Genomic DNA, 15,414 nt, shown 5'->3' on the forward strand with positions numbered 1-15,414 from the left:
AGTGCAAGTAAAATGCAGACTAAAGGTTAACCATTTCACTATTAAAACTTTAACTGTACCCCATCTGCCATAAAAAATTTTATGCAGGGTAGCTGTTCAGGGTGCATGATTTCTATTTTGTGGAGAAGCTGACCCAGTTCTATGTTACTAACTCACATCAAGTAGCTACTGAATTTTAAGACCTGAGATAAACCAATCACTTAAGCTTATCCCCTTGGCACTATCCAATATGAAATTTTCCAACTGCTATGCTTTTACTTTCACATTATCATTAAGATACATAAACCAGATTTATTTTTCTCCTAAATATACACTAAAAGTAGCCAAAAAAAAAAGATCTCTTCGTAAGACAAAGGTAAACAGTAACTTTAAAGTTCCCTGCTCCCAAACACACAAAATGAGCAATAAGTAAGGTTTCCCTTGGATGTCAGAGGGTCCTGGCTGCTCTATACCTGATACAGATTTCATCTAATAGCTGAATGAAAGTGAGTTCATTACCCACACTCATGTAATGAGAAGCAGTGTGTTAATCAGACGTCAGTGCAGCGGCGGAGCACCATTTGAATGCTAAGAGGTCTTTATTAAGGGTGTTTCAGACAGACCTCGGCCTGTCTGATTGACTGTCTAGCAGCCTGTCGCGGAAAAGAAAGGAGGTGACAGCACTTTATACAGGCCTGGAGCAGCAATGTCACTAGCCACACAGCCAAGTAGTAAATCAAGAAGTCACTCAGACTTAGAGAGAGACACAGAGAAGTGCAAGTGTTTGTCAACCAGTTGGGTACATCTGTGTGTTTGTTTTTTTTTTTCTGTGTGTGCAAGAGATTGAGAGATTACTATTGAGACATTAGGTGACTACATGCTGGATAAAGAGGCAAAAAGAGACTGAAGGCGAAAAGGAACAGTTTAGAAGGGGCAGACCTGAACTTGTGGCTAAATAATTTTCTAAGGTAAATCTTGTCCATCTGTACATTTAAAAACTGACACACTCGATGTCTTTCTGAGCCTTAAGCTGGAGTTGGTGGAGAAAAGAAAAGCAATGTGACGGAAAGAGGAAATGGTTTGCAGCTGGTGAGTTTACATGCTCATCTAACTTTCTATAATGTAGCAAAGGCAGAAATGTGCACATAGGAATATAAGTTGGAGCTTTGCCATTTAAAACTATTTCTTACATCAGTCCAATTCCACTTATTCACATTCCCCAAAACACTGGGTGTTCTCTTTTCTTGCTTCTGTCACAAGTGGTAATATTTCTTTTCATGTGAGCCTGGCCCTCTTTAGATGACCCAATAAATGTACTGTAAGCGAGCTGGCAAAAGTCTAGTGGGTGCAGTTCCTGGAGAGAGAGTCCCTTCTCACCAGCTGTTTGCCTCTTTCTTACCTGTAGTTTCCCAGATGTTGCTTTTCATGCTCCTCCCTGGAAATCTGCTTGCGAACTTGTGCAAGCCGCTCTTTCTAGAAACACAAGTACACAATGAAAAAAAGTTAGAAAAGTCCTTTCCACTCTCGATTAAGTCCCCACTACCTAAACCACATACTTTGCTAGAAAAAGAGAATAAAGTTTTGCAAAAGAAAAAGACAAAGGGGAGAAAAGGCAGGAATAAGTCTCACTCATCAGTGACTCATAATGTCTCCGTTTTACTCTCTTATTAGTTTATTACAAAGGTGTAATCGAGGGCTCAATTGGCCAATTTGCCATAAAGCAATCAGGAGGGGACCACTTTGCTTGTAACACTGCAATATCACTGAGTACTAAGCAATATGCGCCCTCAATAGACATGAACCTGATCTCACTCTTCAGCCAAAACAGCACTCAGCGATGAGGTGGTGGCCTTCTTAAAAAAAGTACCTCTGCACCTTCGTTCCTTATTCCCACTGATTGCTGCCGTGGCTATCAAAAGGCTAATCAAAGAGGGTGGGAGGCATTGAAGCACTTGTGGCTGCCACTTTTCACTATATAAGGGAGAAAAGCTCCCACTGCTTCTTCATTTCAAAGAGAAAATAATTAAATGGTTTACATGCCCCAGAAAACTTAAGACTCTTTTGAAACGGAGTAAGAAGTAAATGAAACTACTCTTTCTTCTACTCTTTCTGAATTTCTTCCTGTTTTAGACTTCAGCTTATCTTTAAAGTCTACATCACACTGGTGTATCGTTTGTTTACAGCAGCAAATTTGCTATGTCTTTTTTGTAAACCCAGTTTTCATAATAGTCGGTATGCACAGCAATTTTTTCAACGCTACATTCAATAGAAGATTTAACAAAGACAACACACAAACAAAAACCTACATATGTGCATTTTCAGTTTGATGCTAGCTTAGTTTTAAAGAAGTTGGTGCAAATACATATTCCACACTATGCTACATAGGTTTGTCTTGTATTGTGTAAACACTCTGTAAACATGTAGAAACTAAAGAAACATTTGTTGTAGTTTTACAAAGAAAACTGTTTTCACACTCAGCCTTGATGTGGGATTTCAGCTGCTCAACATTTTGAGGCCCCCATGCTGGTTGAACTCTGATGAAAACAGCCAGATGGTACCACTCCTATTTTGCCTGGAGGATGAATGTCCATGGTATTGAAAAAAAAAATAATCTCAAATTTTGATTTGTCACTCTTTCACTTCACTTTAATCCATCTTAGTCATGGAGTTCAGGTCCAGGAAGGCTTCCTTTGCATGGCTCACCGTTAACATGCAGCAACAGACTCTTTACACTGACAGCCGTTTTGAGACGTGTTTCTGAGCCAGCGAAGGGATTTCTGCTTCAGAGTCACATCTGTTTTTAATGTGGTGCTTGCCTGAGAGCCCAAGGATCAGTACTGGTCAGTTCTTGTCCCATGTGTCGAGATTTCTCCAGATTCTTTGAATCTTTTAATGATATTATGCACTATGGATGATGAAATCTCAAAATCCTTTGCAATATTACTTTGAAAAGTCCTTTTCTAAAATAGTTGAACAATTTCCCCATACAGCCTTTTTCCAACTTAAAGTCTGACCCTTTGTTTCCATCAGATGTGGCTGTGCTACATTCTCGCTGAAATACCAGAATGTAGCACAACCGCACACTGTTTCATTTCACACCAGGAGCCTTTCAGACATGGAGTCTGTCACCTCCCTAAATGCACAACTAATATTAAGTTGTGCAAAATTTTGGATTCTTGTTGGATTTTAAAACTCTGTCACTCAACTGTTCCTAAAACTCCTGCCAATAAATTTCACATTGTGTCATCTCTGGTATTATTATAAACACTTATATGTTATACATATCTCTAGTGTTATATAAAACCCAACTGCTGAACCTCTCGTTATCTGGGATTAAAATCCTCTGGCTGGCTTGTTTATGGTCTTATGTCACATTATACCATGGGTGTGATCTGATATACGGTTAGAAGTCTGCATGAGGGCTTTTATTTAAATATGTATATATATTTTAAACTCTGGAAGCCTGCATTTACATTGTTTTTGATCATTTAAAACCAGTTGTTTTTATTGTCATATTTAACATATGGGGAACACATTTAGCTCAGAATCCGTAGCTGAAAATCTGCAGCAAAACTAACTTCTGCACTCATCTCAGTGTGGCCTACAAAGCTTTAAAGGTATCTGGTGGCTCATTATCATGGATCATGACTGCACAGCCATTGTTTTAATTCCCAGGCAGGTTTTGAATGTCTGGGTGGGAATATGAATGAGTATCGCTCTCGTATCCCTTGACCACAGTAAAGGTGCACCACATTGTGCAGGAGCTTAGCATCACAGATGCTACACTGCAGCTGGACGGTGGTCAGCAGTTAAGAAAACTGTGGTTTTACTCAAGATGTCTCCAGAGCGACAGCATGTAACTGTGTGAAATCAGAACACAATCCCAGCACATTTCTATTCAGGTAAGTTTCTTATCGTTTCTATTTTCTTGTGCCTTACCAGCTCTTCTTTCCTTCGTTCCAGTGTGTGACGCTGTTTCTCCCAGTCTGAGGAAGCTGCTGAAAGTTTCTTTATGGAGCCATGTCCATACAACCGTCTCTGAGCCTCTGCCTTTTGTTGAGCCAGGTTGCGTTTCTTATCACTGGCCCTGGATCAACATAAAATATGAAGAAAAAGTTCAATTAAAGTGCATAAAAACATGCAAACTGAAAACAAGGTCGTGATAGCTGATTTTCTGTTCTCTTTTACTGCAGAACTAACCACTTTTAAAAAAGAATACTTTGTGTTTCTATTGCTGAGTTTAATTCATTAAACAGTTGTTTGAAAACATTGAAATATTACATACAAATACTACTCAGAAAACACAAATATCCTCAAAAGAAAATAGTTTTTCTCTAAAGGTTGTGAACTTTAAGAGCATTAGGCAGCTTTAGAGCTTATCTTTCGCCAATGCACTCATGTGAATTTGATCATCATATAACTGAGGTATTAAAAAAGAAATCCTTTGCAAAACATTCAACAATACAAGGACAAAATGAAGTCCAAACACAAACAACACTGGGATGAACATAACCAGACAGCTTATCTGAACAAACTGGCTTCTATCGTCTGGAGAAAGGGCAATTCATTTTAGTCAATCGCTGGCCCTTTAAATTGGATATTGAGTGCTGTAGGGGGGCTGAGGTTTATCAATGTCCATGCCCGGCTGGGTCTAAATTGATCCCATTTGATACAGTTGGTTGTGAGCAGACTCCAGAGCCAACCCTACCTCTACGCACCACTAACTCCTTCCTTTGAGGAAGTAAAGTCATTACTATATAAGGAAAAAGTAAGTAAAGTACAACCCTCATTTACTCCAAGAACATAAGCAGTTTTTCCTGTGGAAAGGCCTTCCTGCTGCATTTCAAGACCCCCTACGATTTATTTGTCATGAATGAAATAACCAAAATCTCCCCTTTTAATCTGTGGGAACAATGTAAACATCAGCCATGCAACAAATCATTTTGATAACAGATTTGTTTGTGCCAGTGGAAGGCAGGTGGGAGGATGGAGTCAGTTTTTATGTGGGCTGCCTGCACCCTGTGCCACATTTGGTCAAAGTAGATCTACAGTGCTGCATGTAATTGATCCATTGTGAATGTGCGTTTGTGTTTGTGTGTAGCAAGCAGACTTAACACTATATTTAGGGCACTAAGAGGAGGACAAGCTGAAAGGAAGCAAAAAAGAGAGCAGAGATCCAGAGGTCTGGTGTACAATGATCAATCAGTGAACAGAGCCACTGTAGCCTGGGGACAGAAAAGCATACCAGCAAGTCCACACACACACACACACACACACAAAAAGAAAAATTCTATATACAGAAATATATTACACAACAAGAACAGTAAGCGTAAGCAAAACAGGCAAACAAATACACCCACTGAGCAAGGAAGGAGTGAAAAACAGAGAAACTTAAAACATGTAGAGCACAGGTAAAAATTACATACTCGTAAACTCACACATTCACAGCATATGTGATTGAAGGGAGCACAAAGCATGCAGCAGAGGCATAGCTTTGTACCTTGGTCATTATATGTCTTTGTACCCACCACAGAAACACCAACACACAAATTTACAAGGACAGTAATTTATGTGTTCAAAGCTCAAACCCTCTGTTATGTTCACATTATTACTACTGTCTCATTAGTTTGAAACCAAAACAAGATCAGGGCTGAACTGCACCGTGCATCAAAGTAATTTTGAAGTTTCCAGGGAAAACAGAGAATTGATTGAAATCTTTAAACATTTAGAACACTGTAGAAATAAAAGGTATGACTTGAGCTTCACATGCTTCAAAACACCAACCTAATGGGGCCCTCGATACAATTTGTGTGCATCTGTCTGCATGCATTTAAATGTGTAGTGGACAACAGTACCGAATGTTCAGGAGTTTGAGAGCATTGAGCAGCACCCCTTTCTTCACATCGTAATCAATCTTCTGGTCGGTCCCAAAGCTCGGAGCTCGATTGATCTGTAGAAGAAAGAGAAGAAAGGCATTCAAAGAATAAACTTTTTTTTTCCTTCTAAATTCGGCAATGTGAAATACTAAGCAATTACAGGACAGTTTTTAGGTTGTGTTTGGAAAAAGAAATGTTGCCACAAAAAAGACAAAGTTGATAAAATATGGGTGATGAAAGTGGAAGGTTTCTTTGTTTTGATTTGTTTCTCCCTCTCTTTTTTTTTTTTTTTTTTTGAGGGACACTTTAACTGCCCTTAAATAAAGGGCATAAACCCCATTTGGCACTACAGTATAAAGATTACAACACTGCCTCCAATGACATGTTTGTGAGCATCAGAGAATTACCATCGCTCAGCTCAGTTCCATCATATACAATCAAACACGCTCAGGGAGATTCAGCCGAGCAAAAAAAGAAATAAGTCACCTGTGATTTGAGGTACAAAAGCTGGTATCATCTAGGGAATAATTCAAGAGCAGCTTACCTTTTTCAATAGAAGAAATCCAAGCACCAGGACAAAGTATTCAAATATCAGTTATTATACCTGACACAACAAATCAATTCTCTTTTTCTTTGTTAGGTTCCTTTATATCTCAATCCCATGGTGAGAAATAGCTTATGTCAGACAACAAAAGGACAAACAAAGAAAGAACTTGCAACAGTGATTGGAATGGTGTCTTCCTATGAGGTGACTTCAAAAGACAATGCAACAGATGCCCACCAAAAGGCTGGCTTGGGCTGATAAACCTTGATTGTTCAGATAAGTCAGGTCTCCTCCTGGCATCATCCAAAAATGTTTAAACCACCCATTTTCTTTTTGTATGCGAGAACAATAGCATGGGTGGGTGGTTTTATATGATTTGAACTTCAATAGCTTAATAATGGTGTATTTGTTGAATGAGTTTTAGTGAGTATGTGTCAGAATTACAAATGCTTAGGGGCATAAAGGGATAACTCGCTTAAGGGTGTATACGAATCACAAGACAGAACCTCTCCCCATAGCAAAAAATAAAAATAAAAAAGCTAAAGCCTAACACAATATGCAAAAAAAAAAAAAACATAATCCACTGAGGTACCTGTGTGTGGAAGCATAATGCAAAGAGGATTTTTTTCACCCTGTTGATATTACTCATGACAAAAAAAGATGTATGTAGTAAGATTATTGCCAATAACTAGCTTACTTCTTCTAGACAAACCTTTTAGTGTGTAAGATTATTATGTAACTCATCCTAACACAACCATGTATTTGTACAGATCTCCAGATTTATAAGCATTTTATTTGATTTTACACATAATCCTAAAATAATAGATTTATGAACACCAACAAAAGCCATACACTAAACACATCTGTTTTACAGATTTAAATCAAGTCAAATAGTTGTGGAAGTCTAGCAAGAAATCCAATCTCCCCAGCAGCCCTAACCTGCAGTCGGAACGAGTATTTGTGTCAGAAATACTTGACTTGCCCTTACAGTATGTCTTTTTTTTAATGAAAAACACTCAATAGTTAAATCACAAATGATCAGAGTTGTCTGTGTGTGTAAACGATTTATTCTATCAACCAACCAATAGTGTAAGTGTGAACTGTTGAAAGAGGCAGACAAGTTAAAAACTCTTATGTGACATCAAGCCATTTAAAATGAAAAAATATGTTTTCCTGCAAAGAAAAAGAGCACAAATATTCCTTTTTTTCCTCTTTCTTTTACAGATATGTGCAGGCCTGCAGGGGTAGCTCTTAGTAACCCCATCCCTTCCTCACCCTCTCACTCTTTCCTCTGAACTAGCCAACGCTAATCCAGACACAAATGTGCTCACTGCAGTGTGGCACATTTGGGAACAGCGATGTAAGATAATATTTACATCACAGCCAGACTCCCAGGAACTGAGCAAGCCAGAATGTTGACTGTGTTGCCAGCCATGGGGCATGAAGCCCAAAAAGAGAGGTAACTACTGAAAAGAGTGTCCATTAGGATCATAAGTCAACTGTAAAAAAAAAAAAAAAAAGAAGAAGGAAGAAGGAAAAATTTTAGGCAGACTGAAAAATCACAGTACAGCTGCCTTCACCATCCAAGCCTTCACACAAATTAACCCTCAGCTACAAATCTGAACCTCAAGCACCTAAAAAGCATGTGAATATGGTGCTACAAGGAAGCTTTCATGTTTAAATGTGTGTAGCTGTGTGTACAGGGCATGACTGAATGAGAGTATACAAGCTTAAGAAACCTTATTCTGAACTGGAGTTGTCTGTGAAGTATCTAAATAACCTTTCCAGGGCTTGTTGGGCTGTCACAGCCACAGGTGAGCTACTAAATCTTCACCAGTACAAAGTGGGTTTGTATGGACGTGCCTTTGTGCACTCAAGTGTGTGTTTTTGTATACAGCAACCATTTATCAGAAGGTGGGTGATGAATGTATTCCAGCACAAAATGGAAAATAGAGACCCTATCCAGCTCTTTCATTCAATGGAAAGAAGTATACAATACATCCCGCTGTACGTTGAGGAGGACAGAGCTCTGCTTCTTCCTACAGTATCTTACCTCAAAACACTACAAAAGGGGGAAAAAAGGGAAAAAGTCTGTTTTCATTTAGAGCACTCCCCAGTGTGACAGCCACAATGAAAAGAGTAGGACTTTAGAGTGCCGCAGCCCATAGGTAACAGGCAGACTGGCAGTGATCCTGGTGGCGGCTGTCTCGTTACTTGTCTTCATTTCTTAGTTTGATTTGTGTTGTCAAGCTGTCACAGGATAGACTGGCACCGCGGCACTCACTATCCCTCCGCTCTCCCTCAGTTTTTTTTTTATTTTTTTATTTCTATTCCCTGCATACCAGCCTCCTCTTCTCCTGTATCATTTATATCCCCACACCATTTCTAACTATCTTTCACAATGTTTTCTGACTGGTCACCACTGACCCCCCCACCCCCATCCACCCCCTCCTTCACCCACCTTTCCTTTTGCCATCCCTGATTCACTGGTCGTTACCTCTCTTCACTTCTCCCTTCGAGTTTCTGTGTTCTCCTTTTCCTCTCTGGCAGAGGAAGTTGGACCAGTCTGTTCCTAATGAACCCCTGCAGGCTCCAAAAAACCCCACTCTGATTTCCTTAAGTGACTCTGGCAGGGGTTTAAAAGAACCCTTGGTTGCACCAAGACACATTCAATAAAAATGTCAGATGACAAGATTAAAACCTTCTTTTTATGCATTCTTTGATTTTGTTCAGCATAGCATCAGTGTAGCCAAAAATATCACTTGCTCAAAAAGCAGAATGCTTATATGAGTCTTTTATTTTTCAAAGGACACATTTATCTTCACCCAATCACCCAACTAAATGCACAAAGATCAAAGTGTGAGCTCCAGAACATTAAAACATTTAAACAGGACATGTATAGGTTTTATTTCCTGCTCCTGGAGATAAGCGATAGAGACGCAAAAGTAACCACCAATTGTTTATGAAGGCAGATGTGAAAGAAAAGAACATCTACTGATCTTTACTGCAGGCAAAGTACAAACAGATGAGGGGAGACACAAACAACAAATTTAAATGGCTTATTCAATTTGATATAGTCTATTAATTTCCAAAAGAAAACGCCTCTGGTTTTCAGTGCAGGGTTGGTCTAATAAGGTTTGGCCCGCTGGCACATCTGAGAACTAAGTATATTGCCTGAGGACAGGTAATAAGTAAATAATGGCCAAACAACAAACTCAAACTATCACAGTCAGACTAACATAAGCCATTCTTCACATCCACACAAAGTAATATCAAGCATTAACTATTGTATGTAAATAACTCAAGCGGTTATTGTTATCATCTAAAAAAAAACCTAAATCTATTTTTAAAAATAAAAGAATTATGATGGCCATCAGTGTGTAATGGGTATTAAGAAGTTTGTACCTGTGGCTTCCCTTGTACCATATAAACCTTAATAATACAGCAACAACACTGGAGCACAAACAATCAGCTGCTTTGTTTCCACAACAAATTGCTTCCCCACATTGACATTTATTCTGTGTCTGGAATACTCCTTAAAACAAGCACAAGGGCTGCTCATGATTAATTGGTACAGAAAAAAACGACCCTCTCTTATTATTCCAGGCAGAGGGTAAACAACCACTGCTTTGACAAGCCTCCCATTTTGCCCCGCACACTCGAGGGTATCGGCACAGTTCAGCCGCTGTCAGAATGGAGTGTTTGTTGCCGCACAATGGTGGAATGAGAAAGGGAGGCAGAGAGGGAGAGAGACAGCAAGCATGAGTAGCAGAGCGACAGAAAGACAGACAGCTGGACGCCCTGTTAAGTCGCTCTCTTGTTTCAGCCGTCTTATCAATCACCATTCTGTTCTTTTTGTGGCGTTTTATGTGGTCCACTCAGACTCAGGGAAACTCTAGATGAGCGCGTTGAGCTGCTGGTAAAGGTCTTGGGAGTGAGCAGGCTGATGCTTTGCTTGACCAGCTGGGCTGGAAGGCAGGGAACAGGAAGAGTTGGTTTTTGAAGGCGCACAGAGATTAAATCGGACAGACAAAAAAGGTGCTTCGAAGGTGCTCAGAAAGGTTACGAGCAAAAATGATAAAGTAGTAACACACAAAAAAAGACCAAATAGACACCATTCTTCAAAGAAGAATAAAACAATAAAACATCTGTAGTCAAAACTGTCACTTGTAAATATGCAAAATACTCGATAAGTTTTAAATCTCTTCCACCCATAAACAGATATAATACATGTCTGTGTGTCACTTAATAAATGTGCAATCTATACCTTCCCTCTTAATCATATACACAGAGACACAAAAGACACACACACGGTCACTGACTGCCATACATGTCTGATGATAAATTACTAAATGTTGGGGTATGTTTTCAGCTGCCCCACATACAAAGCCTGTGCTCTCCTAATTTGATACTTATTCCATGAAATAGTCATGTTGGGGGAAAATGGATGTGAATAGAGACAGACAGTCCCATACATCATTCTAATTATTCTTTAATAAACCTCATATAAGCTGGAGTGGCTCATAGGTCACTACTGCCACCTAGGGTTCACAAGCAGAAAGACACCCCCTCAGAAGTTAGAAAGATTTCAATGTACATTCAAACAAGAATGAATCCCACAAAGTGCTTAAGATTAATCAAAGGCAAGAGAAAAATGCAAGGTGGAGAGAGGCAGGAGAGACTCCAAAAGATTATTTAGTATGTTAAACTGTATTATTTCTCTTCTCTCATTTTTCACCTCAAAAAATTCAACCATGATGGGAGATGAAAATTATTTAAGGATAACTAGTACATAAATTCCTCCTTTAAATCTCTGAATACCCAAAAATGTTTTACTTGGCTGTTTAAAGGGTTAAACTCTTCTCAAAGTTCCAGAAGAAATGCGTGAAAAGCAAAGTAGCCTCTAAATTTCTCTTATAAAACTTGGTAGCAAATATTTATACTTTAAATGTCTACGTTTTACACTATCGTGAAAATATAAAGGAACACAAAACTTTTATCTCAGCCCCTGGAGATGTAAGTGGATTTTATTTAAAAGCTATTTATTTAAAAGCAATGTATTATTTATTCCACAGAAGACTCTGACAGCATTTTCAACAACTGAAACTCCTTTGCACTGTGTTTGTGTGTGTTGGAAGACAGGGAAGAGTGAAACTATCCCTGTTTTGTTTCTGAGTGTGTGTCATGGCATCTGTTTACAGTTGCCAATGCAGATTACTGACCACAAATAGTTCCCCCACCACAAACACACACTCAAAAGGAAAGGAAGTCTGGATTATGTTGGCTCTGAAGGATGGACAGCCAAACTAAACCCATCTTGAAACAATTGGAGGTAGAGCACAAAGAGAAGGAAAAGTTGCAGGAAGGGGTGAAGAATCACTGCCCTTGGGGAAGCATGTCCAAATGCAGTCCGTTGTCGTGATGCCTGTTACCACACACACACACACACACACTTGGAGACACAAAAAAACCAGTGCCACAGTTGAACTAACTATGCCCGCCTCATTAGCTGCCAATCACTCTACATGGCAAAGGGGAGAAAGAGCACAAGAGATGGAGGAGGGTGGTTTAGTCCTACTAAATAATAATCAAGCTGCCTCAGCAATGGTATATGGCGGTTGCTGAATCCTGAACAATGGCATGTAAAACACTATCAAAGTTGTCAAACATGTTTTGTTTCTTTCTTTCTCTTTTTATTTTGTTGCTTCCTGAATTTGTCTGTTTGTTTGGTTAAAGTAGAATTTCTCTCTGCCTCTGTGAGTGGATAAAGAGATGGGCTGTGGGCTGGAGGACGGCCAACCACACACACATTACAGAGGGCTTATCCCGGAGGGACTAAGACCAGACATCCAGATACACACACAAAGAGACAGGGAGTTGACACGTTTACACAGAAACACAGAAACAACCTACGACGAGTCTCTCATGTTGCATGTTTACCGTGCAGGGAAACACATGTGCACTACCAGATGCCAGACGCAACACAAATCAGTTTTAGAATCACAAACGCTAGCTCATATTCATTTATACACATGCATGCTCACCCTCACACATGTAGCCCTAACAAGCTGGCTAACCAGCCTTTACACTGCCGGGAGTCTCGCCACTAGAGAGACGGCTTTGCAAGGACCAGGCAGGTTTCTAATTATTCGTGCTCACTACAAACACTTGCCTGTTATTTAGAGTTGACCAGCTGGAGCTTTTTTACGTCTCATGTAGGGAAACAACACGGAAAAAAAAAAAAAAGATGGCATGATGCAGCGCTTGTAATGAGACTAACCCTCAATCCACCGGCCCTTGTGCTGGGGTTGATGGATACCTGTAAGGACCTCATGAGGACAACAAATTGGGCTCTTGGATTGTTGGATTGTTGGATTCTCTTCAGATATAAGCAGGAGCGTGTGTGTGTGTGTGTGTATGTGTGTGTGTTCAGCGCTCCTTTACCATCCCCCTCTGAACTTCTAATATTTTTTTCATTTTCCTCACCAAAGTTGACACCATTTGTCATGCCGGCTTACAGCACATGGGCCCTGGATAAGGGGGAGAGTTGGGGGATGCAGGAGTGATAATACTGTCCCATTGCTATATTTTGCTATTGAGTAGATGTTCTCCTTATAGCTCATACTGGATTTGGAAAAGTGTGCCATTCTCTTTGACCCATGCATCCCAATTTTAAGGCACCGCTACGTGCATGCAGAATTTATAAGCAAACCCTGTCATGAGGCAGCTCCCCAGCTGAGCTGAATAAATGTGCATTGATTATGTTTTCTTAGCTTTTTTTAATTTTGCTTTCAAAAGACAAAGAAAATACTCAATGAATCTCTCTAAGCAAAAAACCTTGGCTCTGACAAAAGAAACTACAGTCTAAGCAGATTGTATGCATGTGTGTGCACCAGAGTGTGTGTGTTTAAATGTGTGTGTGTGAAGATCACGGCTCAATGAAACGCCTTTCCTATACGAGACACAGATGCTGTCTGGGCCTGTTTAATGAAAGTGAACGTCTCGGATTACGCCATTTGAGCAAGTGTGTGTGTGTATGTGCGTCTGCCCATGTAGTGCTGATGTTTTGAATGTCAATCGGAGGTAAAACTTGTGTTGAAAACTCTGCGGAATTAAGATAAGGATCACACAAAAGCCTGTCTCTCTCTTTTTCCCTTCTCGTCTCCCCTTTCGATACTTGCTTTGAGCACAATACGCCTGTTTGATGCCCGGCCTTGGATTGAGAGCCATCCCTCTTGTCTTCTCTGTTTTCACCCCTGTGACAAGCTATTTAGCAGGTGTGTGGTGGTCTGTGGGTTGCTTGCTCCCGAGTATGTGTGTTTGTTATCAGTATATTTGCAGCGGTTTCTTTTTGTGCTTGTCTGCTTACAACAAAGAGCTGCTGGATCATATCTGTCACAGATGGTTTTCGTACAGTGACAGGCTGAAAGAGAATTTATTCTCTAATAACAGTAGTTTGGAGTTGTATTATTTTGAATATATAGTCTAAAAAAAAAAGAGTGTAACTAGCGGATGTGAAAGGCAATGATGTTTCTTATTCCAGCCCATCCTCCTAAATACACTCAGAAGACAGCTGACAAAAACACAAAAGCAAAGGACACAACTAATGTCATTTGACAGTTTCTTATATATGATACCATCTAGCTTTCAGGTATCTGACTGGCTTTGAGTCTACACAGGTTGAACTTTCATTTCCTGACTGCAAGTTTGCTTGTCCAACAACCAACTTTGACGTCTTAAAGAGTAAGAGAGGACATTGTCGGAACAGCAGTCTGGGTAAAGCCCCCAACGAGGCGTGGCACAAGTAATTCACTTTGACATCAATAAGGAAACCGGAGCGGTGGAGTCCACAAATTCAAAACAAACCCGTGAGGCCTAGATTGTGTTACAATTCCTGACACAGTTTTTACTGTTTTGTAGGGACTCAGAGGGAAAAAAAAATGGTGAAATGGTGAGAAATAGATTCAGGTTACAACAAAATGTTGCAAAATAATGTGTGTAAAGAAATTTAATTTAGACCTAAGGGCTTGCCATAGGGTTTCATTTGTGGCACTCAGCCTCTGGGCCTGCTTGTGTGTTGTATTCCTGCAGGATAGAAATCAACGCTAACGGGCTAAACAGAGGTAATAAAGTTATTTTCAGGCTTGACAGCGTGAGCAGCCAAGATTTTAGAGCAGGTCTCTTTGTTTGCTATACCCTGACTAATCGGTTGAATTTTGGAAATAAATGATTGTTGCTGTTAGTGTTATTTGAAAGAGAAGGAGGGTTGTGTGTGTGTGTGTGTGTGTGTGTGTGTGTGTGTGTGTGTGTGTGTGTGTGTGTGTGTGTGTGTGTGTGTGTGTGTGTGTGTATGCACGTGCACAATGGATGTTAATTGATGAGAGTTATAGAGAGCTGCTAGCAGCACAGGGGGGATCATTACTGCTGGAGTGGAACAACTGCATTCACGGCTGTTTGCTATGTGTCATACACATTTAAACACACACTCACACACGCATACGGTCACAGTGCACCAACAGTCAAAACGAACTCCATCCTTTTGCTCTCTTTTGTACATAATTGTGTTTAAAACTGTAACAGCTCTGCAACTCAGAAAGAGATAGATAAAGTAATTATAACACTCCATCTCTACAATGATAAAGAATGTTAAAAAAAAAAAAAACACTTTCAAGTGTACTACTTTTTTCCAAATCTGAGACTTGAAAAATGTTATTTTGAGTTGGCATGATGAGGAAAACAAACTATAATTCCTGCGGCATTTCCCATCTTTGAATCAGTTTGTGGGAAGGGGGCGGGGGGTGCAGCCACTTTGAGTTAAAGGATTTAGGTCACACTTTAACTGACTGGCTGACATCAAAACGGTGGGACAGAAATCCTGGAGTGGACTTCAGTCCATTTTGGGAATGACTGACACTTGAGAAACTGGCAATGAGCTGGTGCTTTCTTGTTAGTCATCCTGCCATTTTGGCCTATATTTCCATTGTTTACATGTACTTTATTACATACTGCTATATG

At 39.9% G+C, this 15,414-nt stretch overlaps 1 protein-coding gene across 5 annotated transcripts in view; it reads right to left on the reverse strand.

Annotated features, from left to right (window-relative positions):
- The window catches only part of ttll7 (tubulin tyrosine ligase-like family, member 7), a 66,820-nt gene that overhangs the window by 36,279 nt on the left and 15,127 nt on the right, over positions 1-15,414 (reverse strand). For all 5 annotated transcript variants that reach the window (XM_042007070.1, XM_042007068.1, XM_042007072.1 and 2 more), the window contains exons 9-11: positions 5,835-5,929; positions 3,919-4,066; positions 1,379-1,452 (exon numbers count right to left, since the gene is read on the reverse strand). In XM_042007070.1, the coding sequence (XP_041863004.1) occupies positions 1,379-1,452; positions 3,919-4,066; positions 5,835-5,929 (317 nt within the window). The remainder of the gene's footprint in view (positions 1-1,378; positions 1,453-3,918; positions 4,067-5,834; positions 5,930-15,414) is intronic.

The sequence above is a fragment of the Melanotaenia boesemani genome, chromosome 14, assembly GCF_017639745.1.
Source record: "Melanotaenia boesemani isolate fMelBoe1 chromosome 14, fMelBoe1.pri, whole genome shotgun sequence".
In the NCBI taxonomy this organism is placed as follows: domain Eukaryota; kingdom Metazoa; phylum Chordata; class Actinopteri; order Atheriniformes; family Melanotaeniidae; genus Melanotaenia; species Melanotaenia boesemani.